Genomic DNA, 27,497 nt, shown 5'->3' on the forward strand with positions numbered 1-27,497 from the left:
CACTTTTTCAGAAACATTACCAGGATTGGAAAGTGGTGAGTGTGCAAATGCTGGAGTTAAATTTGTGTCTTATTTGACTCATGTACCACGTTTAATTAGGTGCAGCTATACTTCTGTATTATAGAGTCTTTAACTATTGTGATGTTTTGGCTTATGTCATATTTAGGAGCATCCAGGCTTTAAGGATAGGGCAGAAATTAGGAGAAGGCTTAGAATTTTAAGTGTTGTTTGGTCTATTTTGAGAACAAAATTAGAGTTTTGCTGACTCCAGAATTAAAATCATTGTAATCATTGTATAATTTTTATTTGTGAATTCCTAAGACAAATTAACAGATTGATTTTTTTAATTATGAAGTTGTTTGCTTTCTTAAAAGGTGGTTATTATGTTTTTCAAGCACAGAAATAAATATGTATATATTGCTAAGCCATTACTTGAAGCATATATTGTATGTCAGTGAACCAATTTCACTTCTCGGAATTTGATGGCAACTTTAGTTATGATCCATATAGGCACTTTCCATGTATCTTTAAAAGAATGCTTGCAGCTTGTAAATATACTTCAAAATTGCATGTCTGGAAACTAGTTCAGAGGAGACTAGCTTTAAAGAGCTGTGGTAATGTAGATTGGAACAAAACTGCAGAATCAGCTTGTGCAGGGAAATTTGTGATGGAGGTGTTCTATCTGGTGGTGAGCTGTAGGTTTTTGGGGTGTTTTACATTCATGGTAATTGAGGAAATGTAGTCACATGCAAAGGTTAAGTAAAATAAATCATCTTTTTGTGTAACTTTGACCGTCTTATTACAAGTAGAAAACTCTTCTAGTTGTGTAATGGTTTTAATGTGCTTTTTTGTAGATTTGTTTTTGCAGTATTAATGGCAAGGACTTTTTTGTCTGGAATTCCTATTGTGTGAGTTTGACACACACAAAGATGAATGGTTAAAGAAAGCCTCCAGAGTAATATGGTGCTGTAAATGCTCTAGTTGGTAAAAAAGCAGCTAATGGTAAAGGTGCTGCTGCCCATTTCTCCAGAATGTACCCACTGCAACTGTAAACACTCTAAAGTAAATCTAAAGCCCCTCTTTCAAGGCTATAACAGAAGCAAAATTAAGCATACTTGTCATAGTGAAGTCTCTTTCTTCTTTTACATGCCTCAACAGGAGATACTGTGAGCCTGTTCTCCCTCTCCTACCAATTTTAGCAACAAAGTGATGTTTTCTTGGAAAAGAAAGAAGGCCTGAATATTGCAAGGGTGGTTTGTATGCAGAAAAATCTACACAATATGCAGAGAGACAGCGTCCTCTACACCCACGTGGCTCAGCTGATCAGTGTGCTGTGTGCTGTGCTTTCAGCATCAAACTCACTGTGTGCTGTCAGATCCCCTTGCAAAGTGCCAAGAGTAGTTGCAAGGTTCTCTGAATGATGTAGAAGGCTGAAAAGAGGCTGAGAGGATGAACTTTCATGAGTAAAACCTAGTCACTGTTGAACAACATTAAGCATGGAGGATGAAGAAAACCTCTGCCATGGAAGAAGAAGGAATAGTATGACATAACTTAGAAGATAAGAATGACTTAATGATAACTGAAAAATCATCCAATACTGCTTGGTCTTTCCTGTAAATATAATCATGCCTTCATGCATATAAATTCTCGTCTATTCTTTTTCCATTCCATTTCTTTCCTTGTACATTTTGAGTGGCAGAATACAGCACATTTTTAGCCAGACTGCATGCAGAAAGACTCCTCATCAGAAGCACAACTAGATATCCAGTGCTTGCCTGACTCACTGCAGTGTTGTGAATATGATTTTGTTGAACCCTTTATGGTACACTCAAAACGTGTAGGGCCTTATCTGCTCTGAGGGCTGCAAGCACTAAGGATGGGGAGAATGCACACCTTGAAGTATTGCACTTTGAATCTTAAGTGTGTAAAGTATGAGTGCAGCTAACTTCAGAATGTCTTGAAATGTACTTCAGAGAGAACAGCACTTACTACCACAGTAATTTTTAAGTAGTGCTTCAGAAGGAACTTTAGAAGACCTTGCACAAGTGCAAGAGGTATTTGGTTATTTTCTTCTTTAGAAAACTTCATTACTTCTATTTTTATAACAGGTAGAGTGAGGCTTATGTTCAGAGCAAAAATATTTTTACATTATTATAAAAAGGTTCTTCAGAGAGTGCGTTGCCGACTCTTATTTGTGGGTTCACCTGCATCTTTAGTAGAACACTACTGGAGTAAAGGGTGCGGGGGCAAGGTGTCTTACAGCTACTTTATGCAGAGTGATCTTTCTTTTATGTCAGACACTTAAAACTGCGATATTTTTCTTTACTTCTAAAGCTGTAGTTTCCTGGGATTTTGTTTAGAACTCTTAATTCAGCAAAGCTTTAATTGTTTGTGTGTAGTAGGGGAGGTTGAGTACATTTGGATAAGAGAATTTTCACTATAATTAATGGGCACGGGGAAACATGACCCTGCCTAGATAAAAGGGAGTTCTGGATCATTAAGATTTAGATAATGGAAGGGGGTTATATGTGAAAAGCAATTGTCTGATATGACAATAGCAAAAGACAAATGGGGTGGGAGGGTTTACTTTGTTTTTTGTTGGTTTAGAAAACATAAACACAGCATGCTTAGTAAAACTCCAGCAGACACTATGTTTGGAAATTATGTAATGACTCCATATAGGCTGTAATGATATCCTGAAACCCTGTATTTAAACTAACCTGAATTACAATGAGAGATAAACAGAATATTTACCCATCCCTTATGAGCTGCTGCTGATATGTAAATTTATTCTTCTACTTTGCACAAATATACTTTTGAGCTACTGCTTAAACACTTCAAGGTCCTTAGCCAAACAGTTTTAATGATGCCTCCAGTATTATGAAAGTGTGACATTTGATGAATGCCTTGTATAGTTGTGATATCAGGGAAAGTGTAAACAAAAAACGCACATCAAGTCATTGTGCAACACCTAGATAATTTATAATTTTACTGTTTATATCCATCTTGACATTTTTTATCTGCCAAAGGCAGGTTTCATTTGGAATCTTAATCTGAGATTTATTTGGTGGATCTGGAAATCATAGCTGGAGTTCCCACAGGAAATGGTCCATCTACCAACAGATTAAATGGCAGTCCTGCAGTTGTTAAGGGAGCTCTGCATTTAACACACATGCATACTCATTCAGTCAGCACTGTGGAGAAAAATTAAAGTAGTAACCCAGGTTTAGGAACAATGTAGCTAAAAAGTCCCATATTTGCTGAATGACAAAGGGTTATATAGCAGCATTTCATTTTATTATTCGTGCTTGAATTTCTTGTTTGCTTTGTTGAGTCTGCTGACGAATACTAATAAATGCCTGCAACAATCCAGACGAGAGATGCCTGGCAACAAAGCTATGCGGTGGACCTCCCTGATCTTCTCCAGTTCACAACCTGACCTTTTGAAAAATTGGCTGGGCTAAGCTGCAGAATTTGGGTGTAATGGTTATTGTTAACTCCAGCTTTAGGATTTATTAATTTGTGTGATCAAGACTTACCTATACTTCAAAGTTTCTGAAGACCAAACACAATCATCCATCCATTAGAACTAACATTGTGTTTCAGTGAATCCCACTTACTGACTGCCTAGTGATTCTGCTGTTTTGATGCATTCAGAATATAAAAATGCTTTTTCAACTGTGAGACCAGTCCAATGAAAATCTGGTGTCTTCTTAGAGACTAATATTTTAAAATAACACTATGTTAATGAATTGCAAACGGAGAGTGGAATGCCAAAGGAAATGTCTGATATTTACACATTAATAAATGCATCACGATTAACTGCAGTGAATACCAATATAGTGATTTGCCACATATATTAAAGACTGAGTAGCATTTTTCCATTTTAAATATTCAACAGTTTGTACACAATTGCTGTTTAGATGCAGAAGAGGACAAAAGACTTAGTGAGGGAGTCGGGCGAAGGAACATCGTTACTAAAATAATCAGAATCCTTGGAGAATTGTAAAAAATTGCCTTTGCCAGAATAACTGCCAACTGTTCTTAATCTCTTTCTCAATTTATTTCTTTATGAAGGGTGTTGCCACACAAGTACAGGTGAATACAGAAGCATTCAAAATAACACAGATGTCCCCCCAACTTATGTTGCTAAAACAGGATTCACTGTTCTCTTTAAGGAATTAAAAAATGCACGAACCATTAAACTTCTGAGTTGTTTTGTTTTTGGGCAACTTAAATGCTTAGCTGTAGCCAGAGATCAATTTTTGAATTGCATTGTTGCGTTCACCTAACTGACTTCTAAAACAGTTTGAATTGTTTGGAAGTTCTTTGCATTAGAATGATACTTAATATAATTTTTAAAAGGCCATTTCCTTTATTCTGCCTAATATTGAAATTACAGGAAGTTTTTTTTATATTGTACATTGCACAACTGTCTTCCAGTATACAAATACTGTAACCTAACCTGTCATGTGAATTAAAATTATCATCATAAAGAAGTGTCAAAGGATACTATTTTAGTTATTTACAATTAATACTATTTTTTTTTATTCTGTAAATGTGAGTTAGCCATTCATAAGTAGTATTCTTTTCTTTAAGTACAGTAGATATTAGTTTCTAAAACATCTCTGACAGAAAAGAGTAGAATTTGACATCTCTGAGCAGGAGAAAAGAGCAGGGAGGGCCATCACTGAGGTAGTACAGGCTCCAAGATGCAGTGTGGATCCAGCGCCTTCGACTTCTGCAGTTTCTCCTTCTGTTATGGTGTCATGGTTTAGCAATGGTATTCTCCAGTTCAGCACACCACTAAAACCTCATGCAGCTCCCCCCAATCCTCCAACTGGAGCCACAAAAGGTAAAGATCACAGGTTCAGAGAAAAGCAAATTAATGGGAGCAGCAATGAGATAAGAAAATGAACAATAACAGCAAAAATACTAATGACAGAGGGTATAGGAAAAGAGACAATTCAGGAGAAAAACACACACCACAGCACACTCAATAATAGACCACCCTTTTGCCCCAATAATGGTCAGTACTGGATGGCTCCCTCCAACACATTTTGTGGACCAGATGGCACCCCATCTTCCCAGAAAAGAGTCCTCATGAGGTGAGGTGGTATAGAATAATGTCTGTGTCCTGGCCATGTCCCTTCCTGGCTACTACAAAAATTAACCCTGTCATTGCTGGGATCCAGACATTTTCCACCTGATAATCCAAAATTTTTGCCTTCAGGCCTGTTAGTGATGATTTCCAAAATCCCTGGGCAAATGGGGTTTCCTATTCAAGCCTACTTAGGCCTGCCGACACTCAAAGAACAGGGTCTTCTGAGACACCAGGAAAGGTATTCAGCTGTCTAATTTCTTCTATCTCCACAGCAGCTATCCCAAAAACCCAATGATGCTCTTTTGGGTCCTCAAAATACCCTCTCCTGAGGTAATAGGGATCAGGTGGTTATCTCTGGCCCTGCCTCTTTCTTCTGTTCTGTGGACCCTGTTTCCTCTTTATTCCTCACTAAGAAAACTGATTTTGTCTTGAATTTCTTCTTCTGGCACAGTTGTTCCCCTGGTTCAGCTGCAATGAGGCCATGGTGCCTGTAGGTCTGCTTTTCTACTCCTCCCCTGGAGGGTGTTCTCTAGTACTGAGCTGTGTCCAGTAAAGAGTAGCCAGGGCCCAGCACTCTGCAATAAATTGCTCCTCTCTGGAGTTGCCACAGCATTTTCCTCACAGTGCAGCATTCTGTCACTTTAAACAGGGTCTTGTATTGGTTCAGGGGTGAACTGCCAAACCATTGGAGCAGAGAATTTTCCCAAAAATAGGCCCATTCTCTCCCATATTCTATGCCACTTGTGACCATCCACCCTCAGGGCAGATCTCTGAATGACCTCCCAAGAAATCTCTGGCCTGACTCTAAATATGGTGTAGACTGCACTGAGGAGAAGTGGCAGACTTAGCAAAAAAAATATGCTTTCCTTAACATCCAGCAGAAATTAAAAGTTGTCAAAAGTTGTTTTAACAGGTCTGAAGGAGGAAAAGGGGGTGAAAAGCTGGGGAAAGTCATCCCCCCTGTTCTTCCCACAGACTGGGTATCATTATTAATGGGCCCCCAGAGGCAGTACCTGAGGAAGGATAGGAGAGAAACACTGAGTACACATCCCAAATTACTTTCATTGTCCTTGATGTTGTCTTGTCATAAGCTGATATCCCACAGTACAGCAACAAAGGGATCCTGATCCCTCTCCCTGCTCTGAAAAAGATCCTAGTGAGGAGCATCTATGGGAATATATACATGGTTATATATAATAATACCCATTTGAACAGCCCAGGCAACATTGTGAGCATTGCCTCTGGACCTAATACAACAAATACTTTGATCAAATTTGTTTCTAACCTGCTCTGGGCAGATCTGTTGAATCTCAACCATGCCTCACACTGGGCTCCAATTACAGCTGTCTTGGTTTAGGAACGGTATTCTCCAATTAATTCTTCCATTAAAACCATGTGCCACTCCCTCTCCACCCTCCAATGTGAGGCCGGAAAAGCAAAGATCATGGGTTGAGATAAGAGCAATTTACTGGGTACAGCAATGAGATAAGAAACTGAGCAGTAACAGCAACAATACTAATGACAGAGGGAATAAGAAAAGAAACGATTCACACAGAAACCACACCCCCAGTCCCCCAACCATCCCTTCCCCCTTAAATAGGCAATACCTGACAGCTCCCTCCCGCTGCCACGTTTTCATGCCCAGAAGGAACCTCTTCTCCCTGGAAGAGTTCCTTTCCCCTGCCCCTGGCAATGGTGTGAGTTGGTATAGAGTAAATTCTGTGTGCTGGCCGTGCACCCTCCTGTCTACTGCAAAAATAAAGCTTGTCCCGGCTGCAACCAGGATACATAGCTTGCTCAATGACCTCAATGCAGTTACTTCTTCACTCTGTGCCTTAGTCCCAATGGCTTTAAAATTACTATCACAGCACTTACACATCTCCTAAAAAACATCTCTAAGAGTTTGTATAAAAATGTTCTTTCCAAGTCTTATTTCAATGAATATCTGTCTTGTGTGTCTTAAAGTGAGAGGAGATACACTATCTCAGAGATAAATCCAGGACCTTTATGAGTAAGAGTTACTTAAATGTAATTTGATAGTCCCCATCCTTATGAGCTGACCCATGATGCTCTCTGCAGAGCCCATGGTCATGTATAGTTGGGGCACTGAATGGACAATGCGTCTATGTTGTGATTTCCTCTTTGCTATTGCCAAGGATTTGGCAGGTACTTTGGCTTTTTACATAGTACTTTGGCTGGGCAGAGCACAGAGAAATAAAAGGAATTAGCTTTGTTTTACGAATCTACTCTGAGCTCAGTCTTTGCTTGTTATCAGTTTCCTATGACTGCCATTCTTCCATGCTACAGAAGTGATTTAGTGAGATCTTAGAGTCCTACTGAATAATCTTGAATACTAAATAACTAGAAGCTTGCTGTTTTCTTTAAACATCAGGAAACTGCATTATGAAGGGACAGTCATTTGTCCTTAGTTACTCTTGGTCTCAGTATACTGCATTGCACTGAAGAGGCCTAAATAATTGCTAACATAAGTAAATCTGTAGTAAGTCCGAAGACAATAAAGCTTCACTTTTTCATGTTGCTTGTTTTGGAGAAAGCATGTATTATGGACCTTTTATTACTGACCTTTTGTAATTGTTTCCTGAAATAGGAATTACTTTCTTGAAAATTAGGTACAACACCTTTTTTAGGATTAACTCTGAATTTTTTTGTAGGTCATGGGAAAGATAAACCAGCAAGGAAATTAGTCAAAAGTAATGAGCACCTTTGACATATGCATGTATATTGCATCTGTATTAGCTCAAATATGAATGAAAAAGGAAAATACAGGCATTCTGAAAATGCATAAGATCTAAACGATCTCTTATCATTAATGTCAGACAATAGGATCAGATTTCTTCCACCAGACTCATTTTCTTTCTTTGCATATTTATGCCTACAAAAGCCTTGAATTTCAGTTCCTACTCATTTTCAGGATTTATGCCTTTTAATCATTCAGTAAAGGGCAAACTGTGGAACAGTCTAAGTCTTTCACAGTCATTCTGTTTGGTAGAAGTTCCAGTAGTTAAATAGCTTAGTGAATGAATGTTTGTCTTTTGACAAAATCGTTGACTCATCATTTTCAGCTCAAAAAGGAATATTCGGCCATAGTACTAATTTCATTTGCATGGCTTGAAAATTTAGTGGCCGTCAGGCTACATTTTTAGTCTTATTATTGTAGGAAAAATATTAGATAATTTGAAAGCCAACGATAAAGAGTAGCAGTTAGTCAGGTGGAAATGAAGGTGAAGTTCTAAAGTAATAGCTATTGCAACAAGTGTTGTAGAGGTGTGATTTGTAGTGGGGCAAAATCAAGTTCTTTTAAACCATAGGAAATGTGTCCTATTATTCCATTGGAAACAGGTTAGTTTTGTGTAGGGCCAGGGTGGCTCTTTGCATGGATAGTTTTGTTGGATAGTGAATATTCCCTCGTCTTTGAAATTCAAAATGTTTGATATTATACAAACAAAAAAAAAACCCTCACAGACATTGAAGTTGTGTTTTTGAGAAGAAAAAAATATGTGATTGCAGCCCAGACAGCCAACAGCATCCTGGACTGCATCAAAAGAAGTCTGGCCAGCAAGTTGAGGAAAATTATTGCACCTTTCCACTCTGCCCCTGTGAGACCCCATGTGAAGTACTGCATCCAGTCTGGGAACCCCAGCACAGAAGTGTGGGCCTGTTGCAGCAAATCCAGACTTGGCCAGGAAGATGATCAGAAGGCTGGAGAACAAGTCCTGTGAGGAGAGACAGGCTGAGAAAGCTGGGGTTTTTCAGCCTTGAGAAGAGAAGTCTCTGGGAAGATGTCACTGAGACCTTCCAGTATTTGAAGGTGACTTATAAAAAAAGAGAGAGAGCAATTTCTTACACAGGTAGACGATAGGACAAGGGGAAAGAGTGTCAAATTAAAAGAGGACAGATTTAGGTAAGATTTTTGGAGACATTCTTTACCAGAGTGATGAGGCACTGCAACAGGTTGTCTAGAGAATTTATGAGTGCCCTGTCCTAGGAAGTTTTCAAGGCCAGGCTGCATGGGGCCCTGGCCAACATGGTCTCATGGGTGGCCTCCCTGCTTAGGGCAGCGAAATTGGAACTAGATGATCTCTAGGGTCTCGTCCAACCCAAAACATTCTATGATTCTATGATTAACAGGAGGAATTCTGGAGGCTTTTATTAATTGAGGTTGACTGCCTCAAATGCAGCACAATGTTTTGTTCTACATATTTTCAAATGTATTTAATCTGAAAGTGTCACAGTGTCGTAGCTACTGAATTTGCAGTCATCTTTGCTCCTGCTACCAGGGGGTCTATGGCTCATTCTCTTCCTTTCTGCTTTTGCTTTTTCCTATTATGCCTCTTACTGCCATCCTGCTAGGGGTTGGTTCACTCATGCAGTCTTTTGCAGACAGATGAGAACATACTATGTACATGTCACAGACCAGCTTAAAACAGATACTAATAAGCTACAGGTAGCAAGCTGTAAGTCCTATTACACTTGAAGCTGATTTGCTGCACCTGGAGCTTCTAGTGTCCCCAGACTTATCTGCAACCAGATCCATAGTCTGTGTGCATGTTCCGTTGGGTTTTGGTTTTTTTCCCTTTACTCTTATCCTGTGGAGATTCCCTGCAAACCTCTGAGGTGATCAGTGCATTTTAGTAGGGTGCTGAAAGACAGAGGGAAGGGGGTGTCCACTCAGTTTCTGCTGGATGATGGGACAGCTGAATGTACTGAGTGGTGTAACAAGGGATGCTGTTGCCTCTTCAGTCTTCCAGTTGAATCCGCACCTTCTGTGATTTATCGCTGTTGGTGTGGGATTCTCTAATGCTGTGCTTTCCCTGATCTCGGTGCTTATCCCCTGCTTCTCAGAAGAAGCTGTGAGAATAGTGGGTGTCTGCACAGTATGATGTGTTTAATGTTTTTACTTGACTTTTCAACCACTCCTAGCTTAACAACATTGAATTCTGTTCTGCCTTTACTGTTTCCAGCCATGACAGCATTATCTTCCCCTTACGTCCCTCACAATCAATTCCCAGATTTAATTCTGGTGTCTTCATATTCCTTCTTCTTAACATTTGCTTTTCTTTCCCGCAATGTGAACAAGCTATTCATTCAAGATAAATACATACAGAAGATCAGCTGTTCAGTTTCTCCCTATAGTGAAATATTAATCTGGGCTACTGAACTTGTACCATTTTATATGGAAAAAAATTTGTTTAGTATACCCAAGAACCAGAATCAGCAGTGGTGGTACCACTTAATGAAATCTACATAATTTTTTCCAAAGCTTGCAGGGCTGTTTTACCCTTTCTCTGATGTTTCCTGTGCAGCCTGATTATTGCAAATGCTACTTACTCCCCAGTGTGTTTCTGCAGCATTGGTAATTAGTGCACGATGCGATTTGCAGGAGGCATGAGGAAAAAAGCACTGAAGTGCATGTATTAAAATTGCCACTTGGTTTAGCAACAAGACAAGCTACCACGTACCAAAGCCTAAATTATTTGATGTGAGGGTCATGGGCTATATGAAGAATAAAGTGGTTTTAAAAATAAATTGAATCCTATGTCGATTGATCTGACAGTGTTCAAAATGTCTTCCCCAAAGCATTCTACTGACAATTTTTGCATGCTGATTAAAAAAAACATTACAGCTTTATTAAATGAATAAAAACCTCTCACCTTAATGCCCTTGGGCAGAGTGCTTTCAGTTTTGGGTGGAAGAGGCTGCCATCATCTTCTCTCTTAAAAGCCACTGGAGAAAGAACAGATCCTCTGTATTTCACCTTATATTTCCATGAATGCCACTTACAGCCTTCCTGTCTGTGATGCTATTTAGTCTTATACATGTGCTTGAGGAAATTGAATCTGGATGAAAAGGCGTCCTGCAGATGTATGTTGTCTAAAGAAGCAGCATTAGCATTTATAAATACTAACACACTTTTAGTACTATTCTAAATTCTCTTTTATTTTCTTTAGCTGCAGTAGTTTACAGTTAAAAACACGGATCTTGACATGGCCTAAGGATTTAGCAGAAGTACAACTGCTAATGCAGATATTTACCTCATCATGCAGTCATGTTCACTTCTGGTCTTAAAAATAAAAATCTGCCTTGTGAACTGACCTGTCGTCTAGAGACCTTTTTTTCTTGTTTACAGCTCGTATTCAGAATGTTACAGAAAGCCTGCTGATGCTCGTCTGACCCTCTTACTCCCTGCTGCTCTTCCCTGTAGGCATTAGTGATACTGTGGGGGTGGCCTGGGAAGTGTTGCATGTGACTGTATGGCTCCAGGCTTGATGATCAGGGTGTGGGAACCCAGGTGGTGTTTGCCTTGATCCTTCTCCTAACAGGGAGGGGGCATGGAGGAGGGCTGAGTAAGTAGATGAGGCCTTCTTCAGAGAATTGGAAGAACTCTCATGTTCAAAGGTCCAGGTTCCCATGGGATACTACAGTGATGTTAATGATCTGCTGAAAGGACAGCAGCAGGGCTCAGGTGATCTAGAAGTGGCTGGGGACAACTTCCTGTTACAAATGATTGAGGTGCCAGCAAGGTGATTTCCAGTGGTCTCTGCCAACTTCAGTCACTCTTCTGTGGTCTCTTCTTAAATGCTGGAATGAAAGGAGCAAATTAACAAAACAGGAACTGTGAAAAGAATAAAAACTTCCTCTCATGCTAAGGGAAGAGAAGCAGCCTAAAACATCATCTAAAGTTCTTAGCTCTCTGAAGTGAGATTTTTCTTCTCCAACTTTCATAGGGCCAAAGTAGAGTACCATGATGCTAAACAAAGAGCAAAGTTTCCTGGCAATACTGTCACTGGTTATTTCAACAGATATACATTGTGCTTGAATTCTTCCATAGAGTGTGACATACTTTGCTTGAGGCACTTCACATATAAAAATATAGCTTAGAGAATAAGTGGATGCCCTAGAGAGGAGGAGAAAAAGTTGTCATGGCATGTGAAGCATTGCACCTCCCCTGGAGCATAATTTGCAACTGCATTTATACCGACACTGCATCTGAAACAGGAGAAGTGAACAGGATATTTCATAGGAAGTTCTTTATAATATAAATCAAATGGGAAACACAACTCCCTATAAAATGCTTTTCAAGTATGGAAACTCAGACTAGGTTAGTTTTCAGGTAGTACTTACTGGTTTTCAGATGTAGCAGCACTTCAGAGGAAATCTGCTCAAAAACCTGCAGGATTTCAATCCAGTGGAAACAGCATACACTTGTTTTGAAGAATCCAGGTGGCTGTGTCTTGTGTTCTTTCTGGACTAGGTGTGAAATGTTATGAGGAACATATTTCAGTCACAGTACTGAAAGTAGTTTTGTACTTATCAAAAGACAAAGATGATGATACTCTGTTGATTGTTGTTTAATCTAGTGTAAAGATCAGTGGTTGCAGTTTACAGAACTGGTTAGAGTGGATTCAAGTAAGTTTGTACTGAAGTGGATGCAGAGAATACAGATGAGCAGTGGGTCCCATAACTTTTTCCTGGAGGTGGTAACACATAGCTCCATATTGGAAGTTGTTAAACTGATTCCAGCCAATTCCCAAGTCATCTCTTGGGGCCCTTGGGCTGTTGCCTAAAATCTTGTGTCTTTCCTCATTTAAGGAAAGAGGAATCTGTTGCAATACACTTGATAAACAGTTTTCAGTATTTTTTACTTGGAAACTGTGCTTACAACTGTGTTTACCTGCAGGATGGCCTCATGATAGTCATTGATTTGTAATTTTGGTCTATTTCTACTTGATTTCAACTGTATAGACAGTTTCTTATTATTTTTGAGGAGGATGTTATAAGGTGGATCAAATAATATATGCCCTATATTTTATCCAAAACGTTTGGAAACACTAACTTTATTAAATAAGCAAAAGCTCCACTGTTTGTTCTCTACTAATCTAAATGAAAGAATGAAAAATATATGCACCTTTTTTCCATTTCCAGTGGTTTTAGGCTGCTTCCTTCTCATTTTTTAATATAATTCTATAATTAAAAGGTACTTGTTCTTACTTTATGAAAGAGCATTCGTGGTATGTGGATCTTTCTTTCATTTAAATGCCTTGATATCAGAAATATGTCCTAAAAATATCTAGTAGCCAAGCTAAGAGAACTAGCTATCACACTCAACATTTTAATCAGATAATTTTTCCCTTTGGCACAATTTCTGCTTTGCATTCTTCAAGTTCTTTAGTTGTATGAGCCTGTACCTCACACTCTCCAGGAGTGAATAATGGTGCTTTAAATTTGTTTTTACTAACTACAGCTTGATGATACTCCTTTTGTAGCCAAAATGGGTTTGAAAGAAACCTCACTATAAGTAAGAGTCTAGTTATAACCTAAAAATTTCCCTCTCTATAGCAGAAATTCATCATATCTCACTATAGTAGAGCTGAATTTTGTAAGAGATAGGTAAATAATTTTCTACAGTCAGCATTATTTTAAGAAGTCATTTAAGGGGGAGGAGGGCTTAGGAAATGATGATGAATTTGTCATGTTTCCATGAGAAAAATCCAGTAAATGGGTTGTAATTCCTACCTACATCCATCCATGCTGTAGGTAACAGGTCTCATTCCTTAGTGAAGGGACAAAGAAGTTGGGAATCTGAAACTAAATCACTTGTTCCTTTCTAGTACTATATTATATTCTTATAACAAGCAATTTTCAAATGAAAAATCTCAATTTGTGCTTCATTATCCAAATGAGAAAATGTGTTTGCTTCTCTTCCCAACTAGAAACATGCACCTTGGATCAGAAAAAGGAAGACTTTTGTGCTGAACTTCAGTTTTATAAGAATTCTCAAAAACACACAGGATTTTTTATCCAGGCAGAAACCGAAGCACCGAAACTTTCAGATTTGCGAGTAAGCAGTCAAAGAGCAGGAGTCCTACCTGACTGTAATTCTGGTTCTGAAGAATCAAGGTAAACCCAGGAAATATCCCTCTATATAATTTTTCTAGATTCAAATTATTGACAATATACACATTTTTTGAGTAAATATAGGGAAATTTGCTTCCCACATGACAATCAGTAAGTCAGCTTTTTACTTAGAATCACCCTATCTGCCCGTCTTCCCTTGTAGAATGTAGCATTTCACCTCTGTATTCTTTAGCACTCATAGAACACATGATCACTGCAATGGTTTATATCACACATTGTGGGTATTTCAATGATTGTGATCTCTACAGACAATTTTGAAGGTGCATATTGAACAGAATAAAAAACAAATCTTGAAAACCTAGTAGTATCTGTGGCTGTAGACAACAAGCACCTGAAATGTGATGAGTAGGAAGCAGGAATAAAGCAGGGTGAAGTCCAGATGAGGCTGGAAGAATGAAGATGAGAAGCTGTAGTATTTTGTAGCAGTCTGTGACAGGAATCTGAGGACGGCTAATATGATTGAAAAGTGTAATATAGACTCTGAAGATTTTATTGTGTCATTAATTTTGGTCATTTCTTATCACTAGTGTTTTTACTGAGCAGTGGCCCTTTATAGCAGTCTTAAGAAATATGTACACTCATTCTATATGTGACCCAATGTACAAAGGTATAAGTAGCTGGCTAGTTACACCTTTAACTAGCTTACTGGTTAGGGAACATGCTACCAGTTTTGAGTGACTTAGGCAGTCTGAATACTAATTTTCAACTGAGAGTGTCAGAGTTGTTTTTGAAAATGGGATCAAGACTGCAAAGCCCTATTACATACTTTTGAAAAATACACTGATTCCTCACCTGTCTAGCAGATTCTACACCCAGTTTTGCTATCTTCATTATGATCTAATGGTGACTGTTTGGGCCAAACCCAATTCTTAACACTTTTTCCTTTTTGCCTTTTTGCATTAGCAGCTGAGATTTGCTGTAAGGGCAATGCATCCTGCACTAAATGCCAAATATAATCCAGACTGCTTAGGTACAGCCCAGCACAGAGTCACCCAAAAATTGTTCATTTTACCTTTCACCACTGCCCGTCCCTCTGACGATCAGGCTTGTCTGGAACACCAAGATTAACCTCCCACAGCAGTCATCATGGTGAACCATCTCAGCTCCATGTATGTCATATGTAGGATCCTAAAGCTATATGCCAAAACCTATCTTTGCCCAAATAGATTTTAATTAGAATATATGTTAATATTTCTTGATACAGAAAAATCTAGGAAATGTTAAGTTAGTGTTGATTTGTGTTTTAGATGGTGGTCCTGGTACTGTCAATGTGATTTATCATTTTTAGTTTAAAGGAGAAGGGAGGAGAAAATAAATGCAGTGGAAGCAGGTGAAAAAAGGGTGGCTGAGTACAGACAATTATCTGCCTAAGATAATGACTCTTTGGAGCAATAGATAGCATTCTTTATATTTCTAGGATGTGAATTACAAATAAAGTAATGTCTACAGTGGCAGCAGGAGTTCAGAGGGTATAGCTTTTCTGTGGCTACTTCTTATCGGTTATTAGCAATGAAATGTATAACCAGAAAATGCTTAAAGCAAATATTAAAAATATTTGCTAGTTCCTTTCTAATCATTCATTTACTAATTTTGCTGCCATGTTACAAACAAGGTCTGAATGATCTGTGAGTATCAATGGATACTCAAGAAGTTTTATGAGAGCCTTACTTTGAGAGAATTTTTCTGGACATTGAATCTTGTCTTAGTTTAAGTTGTCTATGGCTAGTAAGTTATTTTAAAACTTCAGGTGGCATACAGTATGGAATTCCTGTTGTCAGTTATAATATTTAGAATTATACCATCATTTTACAGATTTCTTCAAGACGAATTCCTAGATTTTTTAATGGATATTCTCATATCACTTCTTGTGGAATCATTCTACAAAAAAATTTGGTTTGCTTAGACATGAGCATCACTTTGATCCCCAAATGTTTTATTACTTTTTTCTCTGTGTTAAGCAATGGTTTTTAGTATTTGCTTTCCTTAAGCATTTGCTGTTTATAGGCTTCATAGCCCATTTATATTCATCTGGTTTTTGCCTTAGTACTGTAGGATATTTGTTTACTATTCCAGATTTGCAGATTCTTTTCAGAATTGCAGCTTTAAGAAGTGGCAGAAGGGCATCCATTTTTTCTGACTATTTAATACATTTGCAGTGGTTAACAAGTTTGTTAACAAGTTTTGATAATTTATTTCTCTGCATTTTGTTTCAGAGAGGTGGAATAATAACTGGTTTTTTAATTATTTTTCATTTCTTTTTTTTCCCTTTCAAAAATGCAGCAGTGTAGAAAGAAAGGATAGCAGGATGCTCCCTGAATTTATATCCTTATGGAATGATGCTGAAGATTTAGGTGGAAGAACAGAAACTGCATTCCTTTTAAAAGAATTGGACACTCTGAGGGCCAAAAATAAAAAGGTACAATTAAGATATTCAAGATACGAATATTTGCTTTTTTATAATTGCCTTGCAAAACATACATTTTAAACTGTGCCTGATTTAGTTTTGTTATTTATTTTAGTGCACCAATCACTAGTTTCCTGTAATTTTGGATTTTTAGTATTTGCTTAACAGCTATTTCTCTGGAATTAAAAAAAAACCCTCCAACCTACTCTCTGACTTTTTTGATCAATGACATAGATTCTTGTACCCTGGATGAAAACCAATGAAGACCAAAGACTAGACCAGGATTTCATGGGTAGAATCCAATTAATGTGCCCTGATAGCTCAGCTTTATTGAAGGGGAGAAAATTCCATCTTCCTTGAACACTGCATTGCTTTAAGTGTTAGCTGTGGTTGCATGTGCCTAAACAAATCTAACAGTCTCTAGTTGTTCCATGAAGTGTCATTGAATATTCAAGTTCAGATATCTGTCCAAGAACGGATTTAGTAAATACCCTTTAAAAGAAAAGCCTTGGTATGTGAAAGAATACCAATCTTCCATCTGATGAAGAATATGAAAAATATGCATTTACACCAGTCTTTTCAGACTGTGATGTCTGTATCTTGGTAGGAAACAGGCTATTAATGCAACAACCTACATTATATTCTGTGCAATTCTGAACTTCCTCAGCAAGAAGGACTACAGCTGGTGATACCTGAGGAAGAGAATCACAAATAAAAACAATGGCATGTGCATTGCTGCTTGTCTCACGGAGCAAGGTAGCCCAGATGTTAAAAATTATATTCTTAACATTTGTTCTTTAAACATGTAAATATAATCAATTGAACTTCTGGTTTAACGCTTAGTATTTGTATTTTGGGGGTGAGAAATCATTGTTTGCAATTTTATTGTGGTTGAATTGCTTGTTGACAGTTTCAACCAGATAAGAATCTTACTGTCCACTTGCTAAATTCAGCTTCAAGGTAAGCTGGCTGAAAAGGACAAGGAGCTGAAGACAATGAAACTGGACTTAGAATTGCAAGACAGAGCTACAGAAGCCAAGATTGCAGAAAGGATTGCAGGTACAGTAGGCAAGCGTTTAACAGATGGCTGTATGGCTCATACAGTACCCGTGGTTGCTATATGACGTGGCCTAGTGAATGTTAGCTTTATTTGCTAAAGGAGGGAAGATTTGACTTTTTTTTTTTATGTGTGGCTGTTTAGAGTTGCTTAGAAAATAGATGGCTTTAACATCCTGGTACTGGTATTAGTAGGAGCTTTACCTGTATTCATACTGATTTGGGCATTAAATGCATTGTTAACACCATGTCAATCCAATCACAAAAAGGTTGTTTGTTTTGTTGGAAGGTCCTGAACAAACAAGGGGAAATAATGATTACCAGTGCCTCTACCTTTCAACCAGCAGTTCAAATACCACTTATTGTTTTAGCTGGTTCAGAGCAATACTACCCCCTCTCCGTGTTTGGAGATAGTCTCACATTCACCTCAACCAGGGACCTGTGCTGTTCTTGAAAAATCTGCTCTTTTGGTAGTTAAAATGAATTTTTGTCAGATGATGCCATATATCCAGTGAATGAAGTTTATATGAATTCTCAGAAGGAAAGGTTTTTAAGTTTATATCTGAAAGTGAGCATGTGCCTATATTTGTTGGTGTTCTTTAGATAGACATACAAGCATGGAGACAGTTTGTATTCTGTGCTTGTGGAAACTGCTAATGTAATAAAGCTGGGCATTCTTATTATTGAAAAGTGACTGTGTATCCAGTGTACCCTTAGATGAAAAATAATCTCAGGTTTTCATGAAGATGTTTAAAAGACATTAATGGGAGTGCTTTTATAAATTAATGGAATCATTTGTTCAGAAAGAAAGTGTTAGCTTGGTAAAATTGTTTCCTCATAGGTCACACACACTTCATAGAGTATTAATAGTACTAATAGCTGTTCCCAAAATATTTGTACTAAAGGGAGGAGTAACTGTCTTCAGGAAAATGGAGCAGATAATAAACTCTCTAGCTGAAAAACAGATGGCTGACATTCCACTTAATAACAAACTTTTGAGAATATGGTATAGTGTGAATATTATAGATGGAAAAGAGAGTTCCTAGATTTTCTTGGTGGGGGAAGGGAAAGTCAAATCTAATCAACATCTTAGGAAAAAAATTAAATACAGGCATAATTTTTACTCTTATTTAATTTCACATAACTGCTTGCTTTATTTTCACACAAAAGAAAAATCTGCACTATGCGTGTGTCATTGTTATATCCACCAGCCGAAAGGTAACGCAGATTGTTTGGCTTGAATATGAAGTTCTGTGTTTGTTCCTGGATATTTGCCCAGTGTTTTTACCTCTGTTCATGGTTCTCTTTGGTAGACGTGTTCATTGCTCATTAAAACCTGGAAAGAAAGGTGTGTCAAAAACACAGATAGTTTCATTTTTATGGATATGGTTGAAATACTAGTTAGGAAATTGTTGTTTTCCTACACTACTGCTTAAACTTTCTATTGATGTCCTAAGCATATTTTTTTCTTCAAAACAGAGTGGCATGAATATGGAAATAATAATTTAACATGCTTATTCTGTTTTTAAAGGAAGAATAAACCAAATTTTAAAGACAGCTACATAGTGAAATAACAATGACCTTTAAAAAATAACCTTTTTTTCTCCTTTTATGAGTACAGGAAGTATAAAATCCTTTAAATGCTGAAGAGAGAGGGCAAGAGGCTCCTTACTACTTAAACTGTTTGCCAAAAGGAAGCATCGTTAATGCTTCACACTTTTTTGCTTCCTGTCTTACAGTTCTAAGAATGTTACCAAATTCGGATAAATGGTTTAAAATCTGGAATTATGTGAACCAGACTGGATTTGTGGAAGCCTGTGTGTGTCTCTCTCATAAAAGCCTTGGGGATAGTTCTAATGGACAAGCAGAACCTAATAAAGAGCAGACGGTGTGTTCAAGGAAAAACTTATCCCCCTGCATTAAGTTCTTTGAGAAAGGGAGAACACATGCTGCTGCAATTTCAGGTTACTAGTTAATGTTTAATTACTGCAGTGTGTAACACATGGTATAGTGAAGCTTGTAAATATGGGTGTTTGCATTTTTATTATTACTTAGTACTGACTTTATGATAAGTGACTCCACAAAATTATATTGTAAAGAACATAAGAAAGGTACACCATAAAAGTGTTATCTACTTTGAGGAATATTAGAATTCTGTTTTGAAAGGTAACCCTCTAATTGATAGGTTTTACCTCATGGAAAGAATTGAAAAGTGAAGACAAAGGAGCATTTTGAAATGAAGCTACAACAGTCTACAGAAACAAATAATCTAAAGATTGTAATTTTGTGATTTTTAAATTGTTCAAAGAAAAAGTAAAGAAAAAAGGGTAAATTTGTGCAATTCTTCATGAGAAAAGAAAAAAAAGTAGAATTAAAGCAGAAGACATGATGGAAGAAAAGTATTATTCTGTATGAAGTAAATAACTTATTTTCAGAATGTTTTCATTTTTAAATTTTGTTAGCTAGCCTTGAAAACATATTTTAAAACTTCCTTGGATCCCTATCTCTATGTTAGCTAGTTATGGCTAAAGAAAATTAGAGAATTTCAAGTTTTGATTTCAGACTTTTAGTCATTAGAGACTGTTGTTTCTGGTGGACATAGTAACCGCAGGTTCCTGTAGCTTATTCATTATTCTTCTGTTGGATTTTGTGTCATTCTGACCCAATGTCAGAAGCTACTGTTAGTTTTGCTCCCTCTCATGAAGAAGAACAGAGGTAGAGGCAACATCTGGAAAAGCCGGGGAAGCACACATCATAAAAGAACAGACCCCAGGATAGCGTAAGCAAAAAAGGGAACGCCACATAGGAAGCAGGAAGAATAGCCAGATCTGAAATTTGGGTGTGCAGAGCTTTCATATATTGAACAGAAAAGGGAATGGGTGTCACCTGTGGGAGTGGAAAGGGGAAGGAGCATACATCTTCTGAGGACAGACTGAAAATCAAGATGGAGGCATTGCAAGGGAGTAAGTCTTCAAAAACCGAGCTGAAAGATCAGATCTCACTTTGGATGGATGTAGTAAGTAAGCGACTTCATTTTTTCCTAATGGAAGAATTATGCAGGGGATATATATGTGAACTTATAGAGGAAGGAGCTGGTAGAGTGTAAGGGAAAGTTATAGAGCATAGTAGTAATAGACTGGAAAAAATATCAAAGCCCTGTTCTCACAGTGCCATTACTGCAGCAAGATAAGATAGTTGACATCAGAACTGGAGCTCTTGGAATATTTTTTTTGCTATCAGAGTATATATTGAGACTAACAATAATTCTGAACAAAAATAAAATAAAAATACTTATGCTTAAATCTTTCTGTAGCAACAGATGTTCCATGAGTTGGTTTTTTTTTATGCCAGTATCTTAATAATAATGTTACCAAAATTTAATACTTTCTTAAATCAACATCAGCTCAGCAAGGTTGAGTCCAGCTCTGTTAGGGGTTTCACACCATTTTTATTACCTGAGAACTGTAGATGCTCTCTGAAACACCAAGGTAATGATAGGAAATACAGTGTGGAAAAAGAGGAAAGCAGTACTTCTAACATGGTGGTATATATCATACAACTTTCAGTCTCTTGGAAACTAGGGCAATATACCTATAATGAAGTCCCTATTTCAGGTCTGTTTTTATGAAAATGTTGTGATTCGTGGTATTTTGGAATTCTTGAATATGGTGTGGACAGGAATACCCTTTGCTGGGTTCAGAACTGGCTGGATGCCCGGGCCCAGAGAGTGGTGGTGAATGGTGTCACATCCAGCTGGCGACCAGTCACCAGTGGTGTCCCTCAGGGGTCTGTGTTGGGGCCAGTTCTGTTCAATATTTTTATTGACGACATGGATGAGGGCTTAGAGTCTTTTATTAGTAAATTTGCTGATAACACTAAATTGGGAACATGTGTAGATCTGCTTGAGGGACGTAGGGCTCTGCAGAGAGATTTGGAATGGTTGGATGCATGGGCAGAATCAAATGGGATGAAGTTCAATAAGTCCAAGTGCCGAGTCCTGCACTTCGGCCACAATAACCCCCTGTACCGATATAAGCTGGGGAAGGAATGGCTGGATAGTGCCCAGGTGGAAAGGGACCTGGGGGTGCTGGTTGACAGTCGATTGAATATGAGCCAGCAGTGTGCCCAGGTAGCCAAGAGGGCCAATGCCATCCTGGCCAGTATCAGGAACGGTGTGGCCAGCAGGAGCAGGGAGGTCATTCTTCCCCTGTACTCAGCACTGGTGAGGCCTCACCTGGAGTATTGCGTCCAGTTCTGGGCCCCTCACTTTAGGAGGGACGTTGAGTTGCTTGAGCGTGTCCAAAGGAGAGCAACGAGGCTGGTGAGGGGCTTGGAGCACAAGCCATATGAAGAACGGCTGAGGGAGCTGGGGTTGTTCAGCCTGGAGAAAAGGAGACTCAGGGGCGACCTCATTGCTCTCTACAACTTCCTGAAGGGTGGCTGTGGTGAGCTGGGGGTCGGTCTCTTTCTCCGGGCGACAACAGATAGAACAAGAGGACACAGTCTCAAGCTGCACCAAGGGAGATGCAAGTTAGAATTAAGAAGGAAGTGTTTTACAGAAAGAGTAGTCAGATACTGGAATCATCTACCCAGTGAGGTGGTGGAGTCATCATCCCTTGAAGAGTTCAAAAAAAGACTGGATGTGGCACTTGCTGCCATGATCTAGTTGAGGTGTTAGAACATGGGTTGGACTTGACGATCTTATAGGTCTCTTCCAGCCTTGAATTTCTGTGATTCTGTGATTCTGTGAAATATTAATGAACATTATTTGAAGTTTTCTAAATTAACTTCAAAAATAATTACTGAATATGCATATGCCATAGATTTAATAGCAAAAGTAAAAGCAAATATCCAAGTGGCTGTTAGTTTAGAGTTAATTTGATTTAATATCCATAAAGTGAGAGGAAATTAGTAATCTTGCCAGTAATAAACTTTGGGTGGCAATAACTTTCAGCACAGAAGAAAAGTATTTTCCATTTCTTCAAAGCTCACTTTAGAGTCCCTTTTTAGATGTTATTTTTCTTTCCTGCATGTCATCCATTAAAGATTAGCTGTGGAAGGTTGGAGCATGGAGAGATTATGAATGACAGAACAACTCCTGCAGAATAATAATCAGTTTTTGGTATTTAATGCTGTTTGACTTTTGCAGACACATTTCTTATTAACCTTTGGTACAAACAGAAATCCAGGTTCCTGATATCTCATGGAGAAGATGAATTCAAGATCCTCTTCCAATTAAACTGAAATAAGGCCAATATTGGGCTTTAGCCAAGAGAACTCAGTAGTTCCCAACTCTCATATTTATAAACCTAAATATGGATGATATTTTACAGTTTAAGAAGGTAATGCATATACTTCCCTAAACCAGTTTTCTGTGCATAATTTATTTACATAATTAGTCCGTATAACTCTTAGGGGGTTTGTCCTATTAAATGCTTCATTATGAATACTAGTTCCTGAATATATTTTCAAAATATTTCCTGATAAATAACACAATTTTGAAAATAGCTGCATGATTTGAATCCTCTATATGGGAAGGTAAACAATCCATCTAAAGAACAGAAAAAAACCACAAGGTGGGGGCATCGTGACTGGGAAATTCTTGGCTTAATTTTTAACAGCTTAATTTGAAATTATATGATTTTACCTTCAGATTGTCAGAATTGTTGGTTGTCAAAAAGTTGCATACAGCTCTTTGAAGTACATTATATGATGAGTTGGCATAGATTAAAATGTCAATTACTGAGCTATTTATCTGTGGAAATTGTATGTAAAAAGCAAGCCAGTTTCTTCTTCATTTTTTATGACTAGTCTGTCCTTTCTTCCACACAAGTGCTAGGTGAGCATTAAGAATTGGGTTTTATTCAGGAATAAAAAGTTCTGTAAATGATCTACTTCTTGGGGTGTTACAAAACTTTCCTTTAATGTGACAAATTATAACTTGCAAACTTTAATGCAATGTTTATATTTCCCCCCTAAAAATAAATATTCAGGCATCAGCAATTACCCACTGAAGAAAAACGTTTAACAGCATTATGGTTTAAATTTTGAAGTCAGCTGTGTTTAGTGTGTTAGAGGCAGAGGCTTAAGTATTGTACAGGGATTGGCTTTCACAAGAACTGCCTTGGGGTCTGTGTATAATGCTGTCTCCTATTCTTTTCCACTTTATTTTTTTTAATTGAACTGTGATCTGAGTACATAAAGAAAACCCTATGCAGAGCTGCCACTAAACAACTTTAGCCTTTTTTTAAGGACACTCTTTTTATAGCGTTGGAAATGTAGGAGCAGATGAATGCTATGCACTAAATACATACAACAAACACAAAGCAATAAAGAAGTCAGTGTGTTCTATCAGTGTTTGTTCAGATTGCTTTATCTATAAAGTCACATTTAGGTGTAAATTACTTTTAGTCTATAACTCCTGGTACAGACTGGTGAAAACACTTCAGTATTTTTCCTATGATCTTCTTATCACTATTTTACTTTTAGTTTTTCAGTTGTACGTCATAACTGAAAGTAAATGAATGGTAGCTTTCAAAAAAAGCTAGAAACTTAAGTTATCTGTTTCGTAATAGAAAATGTCAACACTATTTTTAAGTTGACAGTGAGCCCTGGAGCTCCTGATAGTTTGCCATTAACCTGAATAAGAACTTTGTAAGTGCTTTAGAATTTGAACATTTCTGGGGATTATCTGCATTTTGTAACATGTATAAGCAGAGACCAATTAATGACACATTTTAAAGGCTTTCATGGCAATGCAGGGGTTTTTTTCTTTATTTGTCTATGATAAGATTGACTTATTTAGGAGTTGTGAGCACAGTCATTAAATTTAATAGAAGGAAATCTCAGAGGATTTTGATTTCTAATTTAAGTGGATGAAAAATACATACAGGTTTGTATTTCTGCAAGGAGAACATGCATATATCCATACAGTCAAATAAAATTTAATATATATGTAAAACTTACTTATATTGAAAATCAGTTATTGTAGTGTAATAATATTTACTGTATCTTCTGAAATACAGTAGCGCTGTGTGTAGTGATCTCATATTTTCTTTAGAAGACTTGGCCTGTATTCTAATTTTACTTTTTTTATGAGTAATTTTAAAAAGTGATTTCTGCTGCCATAAATAAGTGATTTCTGTTTTTAGTCCCAACGTTTTCCTCTTTTGCCTCTCTTACTCAGTTTATTTTATTTACGCAGATGACCTCTAGGAAATAAGCAAACAGACTTTTATCCTGGGACTTGTGCTTTCCTTGCTTCCCCCAAAGTTCCATGTTTGGAAAATCATGAAACACTGTTTAAACTAGAATGATTTCCAGCACACCTTCTCATTACTGCTGTTTTAAAGGTGGTTTAAAAAGTATAGGAGATAAGTTTGCCAAAAGAATCAGGTTCAACTAAGAAAATATGTACACTGCTTTGACTCAGTAAACTCATACTTGGTATGGTTCATCTTCTTCATATTTACTTTTGCCCATATTAGAAAACAATTAGCTTACTAAACAAATTTGAGTATTTGGGATAAAAAAATCTACTTTGAGTCTCTCTCATTTGACTAAGAATTACATGATATTTGATAAGCTTGTTTAAAAATGGACATATCCAAATATTATTGTAAACACCCATTGATTTGTTTTACCTGCAATATAAGTATTTTACTTAGTTGGCTTACATAGTAGCTAATAATATTTGTTAATGTAATTTAACTGCTGTGAACCTTTACTGAACAAATATTGAAATTTATACAAGTCAAAGAAAGAGAATCTCTAATGACTTTTGTAAAAGCTTCCATTTAATAGTTAAGGAGAAAAGTTTATATGACATACCAGATGCAATTAACAGTAGATTTTACATTTAATAAAAAGAAAGAAGCATATGTATTTGCTTTATTCATTCCATCATAATTTGCATTAGAGCTGTGGGTGTTTAATGAGCAAATTCCAGCTAAAATGCTATATTGATTTTCTAAGTGAACTTTGTAATAGCTATCTACCTTACAAAAGCTCTCTGTTTACAATTGTTTTCTTTACTAAAAACTAAAAATGTTTTAGAATTGATGAGTTTAGCATAATGATTCTTTTAAAATAAAGAGCTCTTTTAGAGTATGCAGGGAGTTTAGTTACAAGGAGAAAGATGTTATTAAAATATTTAAAAAATTAAGTTTATACAACTAAACTAAAAGTGCTGTACTTTTATATACTACAATATTTGCAAGCATGGGAAAATAATCCTTTTTTCTTAATTCAGTTCTCTGGGATTAAAATATTTTAACTCTTGAATTCCATTATAGATATGTGTATATATATATATATGTCTTAGTAAATGACACAATTCATTTTAGCTTAATACTAGACTATTCATACTGCATTTCTGTGTGTCATTTTCTTACCTGAAATATGAATTTTGTACAAATTTGTGTTTCTTCTTGGTCAGGCTTCAAGATGGAAAGGATAGGGGTGGCTGGTATGCCACTAGAAGGTCTCCAAGGAAAACCTTGTAATGGTGACCAGAGCAGTTGGTGAAAAAGTAGCTGGATCTGTTTTCTCTTTGGATCAGGCAGTGTAGCAGTATGGAGTTAGAATTTTGCTGGATATGTCATATCTTGAATGGAATTTAGAAGGGTGACTTGGTATTAATCATTTTTCACCTCACATTTTAAAGAAGCATAGGGATGATAATCTGGATAATTTTTACTCTTTCTAATATGAAAGAATGTCATGTCACTCTTTCATAGACTCTAACTGGACAAGCTTATACATCACTTGTTTTCCTAGATATGGCACAAAATGTTTTGCTTTGCTGCTGCATTGAGACCTAAATGTGTATGCATTTCACTTATTTCAAGCATGCTGTGGTCCTTACAGTCCTGAACTTCTACTTGGTGACTCATCCATAGCTCAGTGTAAATGGGGAATGTTCAGACTACCTGCAGTCGTGTGACTGTCATAATATTCCCTAGAGTAGGAAAAAAGGAATTTAAAAAATGTTAAATAGGAGTCAGAAATGTATAGCCACTGGGTAACAAAACCATCAAAACTGAATTCAGCTTTGGCTGGTGAAGAGATCAGGTGACTTAGTCATCCACAGACCATTAAAATGAGCTAGATGAGGTCTTTAAGTATTTTTAAATAAGTAACTTCTTTTGGCAGTGTCAGTATTGCTATGTTGTATTAATATGCCATGTATCTAAGTATCTTTTTTTTTTTTTAAATTTAGATTACTATGCAAGCATCTTACATGGTTTTCTACATTTTCCCTAATCTGTTTTAGAATTAAACTTGCAATATTGCTTTTAAGAAACAGAACTAAAAACCAGACACTTTTAATTGATATAGAATGACATAGAAGTGACATGAATTTTATATATATATATATATATATATAATATATAGAATTTACATGAATTATATAGAATTTTTTAATGCAGTTTGTGGATCTGGTCTGTGGGATATTTACACCAATGCTTTACTTTAGTGGAAGGATAAGAAAACAACAAGAAAGAATTGCTCAATAAAGTACTTTTCGTAGCTGCTGGTTAAAAGACAGTGTTTTGTAATAGACTTTTGGGTGGGGGAAGGGTTCACTGTTCAAAGGCAATTAGCATCTGAGCTGCTGTCAGGGGTGGTAAGATTTCAGATAAGCAGGATGCTTAAATAACTTGAAAAATCTTTTTTTCTGAATGCTTTCATACTGTTACGTGTACATTACTTTGGTTTAATGACAAAGAAGAAAAAAATCTGTCTTTTAAAAGCCTGTATAGTCATTATTACCACTGGCCATATTTATGTAGAGAGGGACTGAGATATGCCAAAAGACAGTCGCTCTATGTGTACGTGTACATTCAAAATCCATTGCAGGAGTCAACAAACTGTGGGGTTTCATGCTGAGGTGAGGGTGTTCTAAGGTCTGACAGAAGTGGTGCACTTGAACAGGCCAGAAAGAAGTTAGCTAAACTGGAAAATAATTAACCTCAGAATAGTAATAAGTGCCAA

General features: G+C 37.1%; 1 protein-coding gene across 1 annotated transcript in view; it reads left to right on the forward strand.

The window, feature by feature from the left end:
* Positions 1 to 27,497, forward strand: part of MIPOL1 (mirror-image polydactyly 1) — a 182,898-nt gene that overhangs the window by 35,851 nt on the left and 119,550 nt on the right. Inside the window, exons 5-7 of the mRNA XM_059474474.1 lie at positions 13,837 to 14,023; positions 16,322 to 16,457; positions 17,399 to 17,504. Coding sequence (XP_059330457.1) covers positions 13,837 to 14,023; positions 16,322 to 16,457; positions 17,399 to 17,504 — 429 coding nt within the window. The remainder of the gene's footprint in view (positions 1 to 13,836; positions 14,024 to 16,321; positions 16,458 to 17,398; positions 17,505 to 27,497) is intronic.

Source organism: Ammospiza nelsoni, chromosome 6 (assembly GCF_027579445.1).
Source record: "Ammospiza nelsoni isolate bAmmNel1 chromosome 6, bAmmNel1.pri, whole genome shotgun sequence".
NCBI classification, from domain to species: domain Eukaryota; kingdom Metazoa; phylum Chordata; class Aves; order Passeriformes; family Passerellidae; genus Ammospiza; species Ammospiza nelsoni.